Source organism: Eriocheir sinensis, chromosome 31 (genome assembly GCF_024679095.1).
Source record: "Eriocheir sinensis breed Jianghai 21 chromosome 31, ASM2467909v1, whole genome shotgun sequence".
Classification (NCBI taxonomy): domain Eukaryota; kingdom Metazoa; phylum Arthropoda; class Malacostraca; order Decapoda; family Varunidae; genus Eriocheir; species Eriocheir sinensis.
In genome coordinates, this window is record NC_066539.1 from 6,166,017 (window position 1) to 6,175,619 (window position 9,603).

General features: G+C 46.5%; 1 protein-coding gene across 2 annotated transcripts in view; it reads right to left on the minus strand.

Moving 5' to 3' along the window:
* LOC127005841 (nascent polypeptide-associated complex subunit alpha, muscle-specific form-like) overlaps window positions 1–9,225 on the minus strand; it is a 58,789-nt gene extending 49,564 nt beyond the window's left edge. The window contains exon 1 of one of the 2 annotated variants that reach the window (XM_050875032.1): window positions 8,712–9,225. In XM_050875032.1, coding sequence (XP_050730989.1) covers window positions 8,712–8,775 — 64 coding nt within the window. In that variant the 5' untranslated portion in view covers window positions 8,776–9,225. Of the gene's footprint in view, window positions 1–8,687 lie in introns of both variants that reach the window. The other variant, XM_050875031.1, reaches the window with a different exon arrangement.
* Between the last annotated feature and the right edge of the window lie 378 nt (window positions 9,226–9,603).

Below are 9,603 nucleotides of genomic sequence, written 5' to 3' on the forward strand. Positions count from 1 at the left end.
CTGGGTGAATGGTCTGTACAACCCGGACTAACCTTGTATATTACTGACACGTAAATAATATTCTTAATAAAGTTTTGTCCACCTGTTGCTCGGCATATTGCTAAGACAGAATTATTATAAATTATGAACTTTTTGGTCAAAGGAAGATTGGTACTTTACTTGGACAAGCCTTGCTCTGCTTCCATGCATTTCATCATCATTGAGATTTTGTGCTAAGATAAGAAGTTCACGGGTTTGGCCGCGGATGAATAATTTTCCTAATAAAATCTCGGAGTGGTGTCGATGGTTACACAAGGGCGCCTGTGTCGTGGGTGTTCTCGTTGATGCGTTGATGGGTGGTAACGTGTAACTGTGTGCTGTTCTTACGTAGACTTTTCTGTTTGAACATGCTCCTCAGTCGCACATAGTGTAGGTACTTTAATTCTTACATTTTTCTTATCATTATTATCGCTATTATTATTATTATTATTATTATTATTATTATTATTATTATTATTATTATTATTATTATTATTATTATTATTATTATTTGTATTATTATCATTACTACTGTTACCATTATTATTACTATTATTCCGTTTTCGTCTTCTAGTACAAAACGTAGAGACTAGCCTAATCATGTTAATCCTACCAGACATGTATATACAAAGTACCAGTACAGCGGCTCAGCTTGATGCTCTTATAATGCTCTGTACTCATGCTCTTTCCCTCCCATTGATGCACTGATAATCTCGACGTTACGGAGTCCGGCACAATAAAACCAATCTGCAGAACTGTCCTCGACTGGATCAAAGGAGGGACGGAGAGGATGACAAAGAGGGAGAGAAAAGGGCAGATTAGAGAGGGGTATTGAGGGGGTGGAGGGAGGCACTCAAGACTCAGACTGACGCTAGGAGGAAAGGGAGAGAGAGGGAGAGAAAAAGGGAGATATGAGCGGGGTGTTAAGACGGTCTAAAACTCAAACCAACACAAGAAGGGAGAAGGAATGCAGGAAAGGAAAGGGGGAGGGGGCGGTTAAGGCAGTCTAATTTCAGTACAATAAAGTCTTCTCGTGGGTTAAGTCGTTCGGACATTGCCTTGGTCAGCCCTTGAAAGCCCGGCTGGTCACTGATTAAACTTGGGGACGTGGCTATGTGCTGCGAAGGCGAGGCGGAGCTGGCAGGTTTGTTTCCACGGTGAAATAAGTTAGTTGATGACGCTGTTATTTTTTTTTGCACTGATGACAACGACAACAACAGCAACAGCAATGATAATAAATGAATAAATAAGAATAAGTATAAGAATAAGAATTAGTAATGCCAACGACGCTGTTTAATACCTGTTGGCATTCCTTTACCTGGTAGGGGACACTGGCACTGGCATTCCTTGTGATGGGAACGGCAAGGTAATAAGAGACAGGTGGGGGAGGGAGGTAGGGAGGGAGGGATGAAGGAGTGCAGGAGTGGAGGGAAGGAAGGGGGGGATGAAAGGATGAAGGGAAGAAGGGAGCGAGGGAAGGGAGCGATGTGGAGGCGTCTTATCAAGATGGGGATCTGCGACAGTAAGCCAAATTGAGTCGTTAAGAGTAGAACAGCCAGAGTCCCCTTAGAGTTGCTGGGGACGGCTGGGGCTCATGAAGGGGAGGGGTGAAAAGGGGGAGGGCTGGATGGGTCGTCAGGTGGGTGTACTTTGATTTATCACATTCAAAGGGTTTTTAAGGGGTGATGTGAGTGATAAATTTAATCTCCCCTGCACTGGATGGCCCCTTTTACACCTCGCAGACAGGTATTAACTAAATGAAAGGAGCTTACATAACGGCAGGCAGCCACTTCCCTCCCTCCCTCCCTCCCTCCCCCTCCTCTCAAGCCTGTAGGGCGCTGTTTTCTTCACCGGAGGGCGGGGTTGTCAAGCGTCCGTCAGACATTAAATTGATTCAGGTTTTATAGGTTTATATCGGTACGTGCGGTGGAAACTTAGCATCATGGCGGTGGTGGTAGGAGTAGTACTATCAGTGGTGGTAGTGGAGGGGGAGCGGTGGTAGTAACTATGCGAGGGGAGGTGATGGTGATAGTGGTGATAGTAGTAATAATAGTAGTGATAGTGGAGGTTGTGATGTTACTAGTAGCTATAAAATCGGAGGTGATGGTGGTGGGGGGTAGTATAAGTAGTAATACCAATGTCAGTAGTGGAGGGAGAGTAGATCTTAGTATTTAATAGAGTGGGAATGGTGGTAGTAGTAGTAGTTGTAGTAATATTAGTGGTGGTAGTGCAGGTTCCTAGGGTGGTAGTGACTGAAAGTGGAGGAGGTGGTGGTGGCAGTGGTGGTTGTGAATGCGATAGTAGAGATGGAGAGGGTGTTTATAGAAGTTATGATTGTAGAGGTGGTGGTGGTGGTGGTGGTGGCTACAGTGCCCATGTGGTCAAGATAGGGAGGAGAAAGGAAGAAAGGAAGGAACGAAACCAAGAAAGGAAGGAAGAAAGTCAAAGGTTCACACACGCGCAGGAAAATATTACCAAACCGGATCAAAGTTCACGTCCTCCTCGTCCCTTCAGCGTTCGCTCCCAGGGCACCAAGGAGACTCGTAAACGCCGCTCGCCATTAGCATAAGAATCGTTGTCACCTGCCCCGCGACTCTCAGCTGGGACGTTTTTACACGATATCACGAGAACGGAAGCACCGCGAGCACCCATGATCGGGATATATTTGGCAGGAGTTAGAGTGCAAGGGGCCTTAACTTGGCAATGGATAATAGACGCCGGTGTTAGTGTTTGCGCTACGAGAACCATTACTTTTGCACCCAGGACGAGGGCGTGAGGGTGTGAGGCTGGCCGGGCGAGGCAGGGAGGCAGGCACAGGTGGACTGCCACCTACGCAGCGGACGCAGTGTAGGGTCATTTCTGGCAGGATACATAGATATAGATGGATAGAAAGATAAAAATAGAGGTGTTGGGGGAGGGGAGGGGGGGTGACTCAAGGTATAATTACCCCAACTCATAAATGTGGTTGTTCCTGCACATGGCACTCGTAAATTAATTGAACTCTTAAGCGCTCTTTTATATGGTTAAAACTTGTTTATAATTTAAATTGGCTGTAAAAGAAGGTGCGTGTTTGTTTTAAGGATGATACAGCTTTCAGCATCCTTGCTTAACGAGTCTCGGTGCCCGGCAACACGCCCAGCCACGCTTCCATTCATGGCTAAGTGAAGAGATAGCATCGAAAACTGAGCGGCGGGGAACCAGATGCTCGGGGACCAAGGGCGGCCTGCAGGCAGAGGCTCCCTCTACTTGGCTCACGGCCGCCCTGCCTCCGAGCCCCGAGGGTGAACCACACAAGCGACGCCCTGCGTGTCGAGGCTCTCCTGCCTTGTACTGAAGATGGAACAAGAGATTGTAAATCAATTGACTGTATAGCAGTGCAGCGGCCGTGCCTTAGGCCTCGTGCCCTCCCTCCAGCCGCTGCCTCCGACACCGCTGTCTTGGGAGGGCCGCCTTATTTAGCTGCTTCCCCTCCCCCACCCTCCCTCCCACCCGACTCGACCGATCAATTCAGATTAATTCAGCAGCCTTCTCGCCACCTGAATAATAGATGTGTGGAGAAACCGATTTATACAGAAACTTTTTTTCCCCCTTTCATATCGTTGTGGCGGGGACAAGGCTTGCCTTGCTCACTCAGCGGTGGTTCGCTTGTTAAGGCGGCGGAGGTGATGCACCACACCACCTGGCGGCGAGGCTCTGATGCGCCAGCGACTGCTGAGCTCCTCCGTAAAATGTTTGTGAATAATGGCATGCAACGCATATCATTCCCATCTGAACCATCGGCCCGCTCCCCGCCTCGGTGGTCCCGGGCCCGCTCCGCGTGACCCGAGGGAGGCGAGGCACGCTGGGGTGGGGCAGCAGCGTCCCGTGGCCCCGCCGGCTGGGACGGGCGTGTACACAGTTACGACATTTACATCTGAGGCGACCTCACTCACCTCCATCACGGTCACGTTACCTCGTTTTGACAATTTATTTATTTTGTGTGTGATATTTATTCAACTGCTTTTGTCATCACGGCTTACTGTGTGGTTCTTGACTGACTCATTATACTGAGTTGTATGAGTGTACCTCGTCATTTTGTGATACTGACTTCCTTATCCTCAGGGAAAGGGGAGGAGGTGAATCTGGTGCCTTGTGAGATTTCAACACACACACACACACACACACACACACACACACACACACAAACGCCCGCGCGCACACGCGCACGCGTTCGACACGGCGTGATGTTTTCTGGTGAGCGTCATCAGGCCACAGCCGTGCCTGGGGGAGGGAGAGTCAGCTATTTAGTCAGTTGGTTGAAAGACAGCCAATAATTGTGATGGCTTAGTTTAGCAGGTGCAGTGGGGCCAAGTTGTCGGCCAGCAGAGGGCACGCGGGGTAGCGGAGTATATTGTATATTGGTGCAGGAGGGACGGGCCAGGGAGTAAGGTAGAGGTGGGACGAGCCGGGGCCAAGCAAAGACCAGCTGATGGGGCCACGACTGCCACCCACCTGAACCACGCAGCCATTGGGTCCGTGTAGGATTGTGTGTGCGTGTGTGAATGTGTGTGTGTGTGTGTGTGTGTGTGTGTGTGTGTGTGTGTGTGTGCTAGCGCGTGTGTCAAGTGTGTAGCTTCGTTCCCGTAGAGTGAAATTCATGTTTCTTTATTACAACTTTGTCCATAAAATATGCTGTAGTTGTGTTCTTCTGTACGTATAGACGAGAATAAAACTTTTAGAAATGAGTGGTGAAGAGTGTTACTTTATCTGTATTGCGTGTTTGTGAGTGGAGTGTTGTCGCTTGGTGCAGGGAACATGTTGGGCAGTGATGGTGATTTCAACGCTAGAGAGAGTACTGATCTGTTGACATGTGGGCACTATATAATTAAACAATATATATATATATATATATATATATATATATATATATATATATATATATATATATATAGAGAGAGAGAGAGAGAGAGAGAGAGAATGGAACTCACTGACTTGGGTGATCATATGCGTTTGTAGGATTAAGAAGAGCTAAGTGTGTGATGGGATGGAGGGTTGAGGGTTATTGTAGAAGAATGATGAATGTTAGGTGTGAAGGGTCCCAGGAGAGCAGGGAAGGGAAGACGTCGAGACAAGAAGATAATACACATTTTAGACAGGCAGATGACAAAGACTTGCTTTAGATTAATAAAGTTTACGTACAGTATCGTATTTTTACTGTGTTTACTTCTTACTTTTTCAATGCTTCGTTAGGTAAAGTTTCGTGCCAAACATCAGTAATAAAACACTTCACAAAATACCTCACGCAGTAAAGCCACAGCTATATATGATAATTTTGATTCTCTAAGCTTAAAAGAAAACCAATTTAGATAAAGGATAGCAAAAAGAAGTAAAAAGAGAGAGAGAGAGAGAGAGAGAGAGAGAGAGAGAGAGAGAGAGAGAGAGAGAGAGAGAGAGAGAGAGAGAGAGATGTGGGAGGAAAATGATAAATATAGGATAGAAGAAAGAGGGAAGGAGGGAAATGTTGGAGAGAGAGAGAGAAAAAAAAAAAAGCTTCATACAATGCTGTTAACAAATAAACGCATCAGACGTGTGGCCGCCCCCAGTGTTCACTTTGAGTTCAGACTTCGCCCACGCCACGCCCCCGCGCCCCTCACGCCCACGCTGCTGCTGGTGCCCGCCTTATATATACCTAATCTAACATCTTGGCACCTTAGGGGTCACGGAAGAGACGGTTCGGGGCTCGAGTTTCCCTCCTGCAGCACCATCACTAAGCCCTGGAGTGTCCGGCCCGCCTCAGACTTCCTTCGCTCATTCTTACAATATTTTTAAGATTCTGTCAGTTTTTTTCCCCTCATTTGCTAGAGGCGTACGCGTTGCAGGGCTTTTTCCTTTTGGTATTTTTTTCTGAAGTTATCAAAGTTTTATGTGACTTCTGCTGTACCATTACTAAAACTTGAAGCGCATATTTATCTCTACATTCTCGTCCTTCATCCTTACTAAAGTTTTATGTGACTTATGATGCGCCATTACTAAAACCTTGTGTCTAGCCATCTCCACCTTCACTTCCTTCATTCTCATAAAATTAAGCGTCCGTCAGATTTGACTTATGTTGATGGTTGACTTTTTGCATATTTTTCGTTTTTACTTCTTCCCAAGTTGTAGGTGCTATAAATATGCGACCTATTAATGTGCACTTACTGTTCAAGCTACCTCAGATTCGCTTCCCTTCGTCCTCACAAAAGTTTGAAGCTATTTTTCGTTTTTTTTCTTTTGTCTCTTTTTGTGACAGACTCGTTGCAGGCTTTCCATTTATCCTTTTTTCCCCCAAGTTATCAAAGTCGTATGTGACGGGCCTATCGCACAGTTCCCTTCCTGCTTTGTTGTCCTTGCAAAAAGGTGGGCGGATGTCTGGTATTTTGTTGGTGCTGGCGACTCTATATTTAATTTTGTCTCTTCCTTTTTCCCCGGGAGGGTGTGTGCTCGGAGGGACGCGAGATAACATGACGGACAGGACTTAACATTTTGGAATTCTGTGGAGGCAGCCATCAAGGGGGTAATATTTTTCCTTAATAAATATTAAGAACACTGAATGCCACGATTTCCTCCCTGACGATAGAAGAGAGAGAGAGAGAGAGAGAGAGAGAGAGAGAGAGAGAGAGAGAGAGAGAGAGAGAGAGAGAGAGAGAGAGAGAGAGAGAGAGAGAGCAATCAAATTAACTTCATATGAAAAAAAGACAGTTTCCCACATAATGACATATTTTCTTAGTCTTTTTCCAGCAACCTTAGTCTGATAAAGGGATAGCACAAATTTCGAGACGTAGTGAGTAGTAGCAGTTATAGAAGTAATAGTAATAGTATAGTTGTAACAGTAGTAGTAGTAGCAGTTTATGAGTACTACCTGCACACATGTTCTCTCAGGTACTGGACATATACACAAACTCTTGATCGGTAGTCAGAAAACATTTACAACTAACGCAGCTATTTGAAGGGAAAGCAAATGTCCTACAATGTATAGATGATGTTTGCAAGAATTAGGTGAATGTTTGAGGTAATATCATCTTGCCAGGGAGCGACTTCAACGTAATGGTCTTAGGATCTTGTATTATGACAGCCTGCTACACACACACACACACACACACACACACACACACACACACACACACACACACACACACACATCACATAGTCTCTGCTGCTTACGTACAGGGAGGGTCACGGGGAAGACCATTTGCAGGGTAACCCTAACTCCCAATGCTAACTCTCCTAACTCAGCCTCACAGCCGCGTCTAGGGGACAAATGAGGCAAAACCTTTGATGTAAAAGCGGATCAAAGCCGACTTAGCGGTGGACGTCCCGCCGCGCTTGCACACCCTACCTAGCACATCCCTTGCCTAGGTGACCCTTGCTCGTGTCCCTGGCCGGTGGAGGTTCTGGACAGGTCACGTTTCCTAGCTAACACTTGCTGATGTTGATGATGGTAGTGCAACAAACCCCTATCCCTTAAATCTTGCAGTTGCGTTTTTTTGTGTCGTCTTTTTGACCCTTTTTTATTACAATATTGTCGTTGTTTGTGGCGATGTTAATGGGCGTGTTAACGAGGATTTTTGTTTTAAATTATTGTTTTAATTTTTCGATTATTTCTACATCACTTAAATGTTTGATGTTGAATTAACAGCTGTTTGAAATTTCATATAAGGTGTTTTGTCCATTCACAACTCGTAATAGTCGACATCAGTATTTTGCTTTTCTTCCAAGTACATAAATATCACAGCACTTAACCTCGCATTCACCTGATATCTCAGGCTCAGAATCTTGCTTAGGCCTCATTTAGCATTTTCTTTGGCAAAGGCATGTCATCATCTGATGATCAAAATTAACATTTTTACCATATATTAAACTTTGTAAGTACTTCATGTAAAAGCTTTCGATACCAAGGTGTCAATTTCTTAAATTGGCAAACCTGGTTCACATTACAGCACACGTTGGCCCTGGCCACAGCCTCGTCCCACCTGAGTGACTGCATCCATTCATCATGCACCTAAACACGAGACACAGCCACCTGAGCCGCACACCTGCCCAGCCAGTGTGTGACGGGCTGGCTCCGCAGACTCAGCCCACCTTTGATTTATATGATTTCTTGTCCCCACTCACCTATGTTCTTCATCTCATCTACCTCGACTTTTGATGGCAGATCTGTTGGCGTCCAATAGAGGAAAGATATGTATACTATTAGACGATGTGCAAACACATGTGCAGACATTTCGCAGGTTGCCGAACTGTTGAGTAACTTTTTTCTTCTGCGCCCCCACAGGTAATATTTTGGAGGCACTGATTTGATAATGATAATTTTCTTGGGTGCTGTTAAGCGTTTGATCTGTTAGGAGTGTGAGAGGCGGGAGTGTCGCTGCCTCATTCCAGGCACCTGATAAATGATAATGTTCCGTTCTATGGAGGAGACACGTGACGCGGTGATTTCTTTTATGTGACACGAAGTAAACGATTACCGAGAGACACGTCAAATTTTCACATAAGAAATTTAAGTTAACATTTTTTATTTATTTATGTGTTCGTTGGCATCGTGCGGTGCACAGTGCGGCAAGAGTTGTGGCACTACTAGTAGGAGGCGCTACTGTCCAGCATTAGTGGAAAACTACACTTAGGTTAGTTAAGGTAGAAAAAGGTTGACTTACGGGAATGATACCAAGCTGACTTACTGGAATAACACCACTTGGGCCAGACGACAGCGCCGGGGGTGTCAAGATCCGTCATGGCTCGCATCCAGCCTCCGTGACCCCGCTCTCCCACTGGACAGGTCAGTTAGGGTCAGATAGGGTCACTGCGCGCTGACCACCACTTGACCAGCGGAGAATATCACGCAGAGGTCACTGGATGCGTCAAAGCACACTGACTGTCCTCAGCAGAGCGGCTCTGCGGAGCACAGCACTAACCACTGTTTCCCGTCAACATTACTTTAGAATCCACGCGAGACAGACACTCCACAAGCATCACAAAATTCAAGCTCTTCATGGGCACCACAAGAATATTCATGCGAGCAGAGTGTAGGACACTGAACACTGGCTCGTCCGGCGGCGGGCTCCGGAGAGCGTTCACTTCACTGCGTAAGTCAGGGGATCCCGGGCGCGGGGACGGGTGCCGGTGAGGCGGGGAGCAGGGAGGCGGTGTGCACGCTGTGGCGTCTGCCGCACGACTGTCGACTCCCGCTACAGGTGAGCGAGCGCAGGTACACTGGACGGCGGGGGGGAAGGGGAGGAGCAGTGTGTTCGTCCGTGCGTGCTTAAGTTCACCACGTTAGCGATGGTTGGTGTCACAGGGTTGCCAGGTCCATGGTTTTCCCGCCCAATTGGGCTGTTTTCAAGAATGATAGAAGGGGAAAACTGTCATCGCGATTTGGCGTATTAGATGCTGTTTTACTATGACTTTGGTTCTTGGGCTGACTGATATCCAAAACATTTGGACCACCCTGGCAATTATGTAGATTATGGGTGGGCAAAACACGGGACGCGGGTCAAATTTGACCGGTCAGACTTTTTCTATGGCCCACCTACCCATGTTATGGATTTTTTTTTCCCAGAAAGGATAATTTAT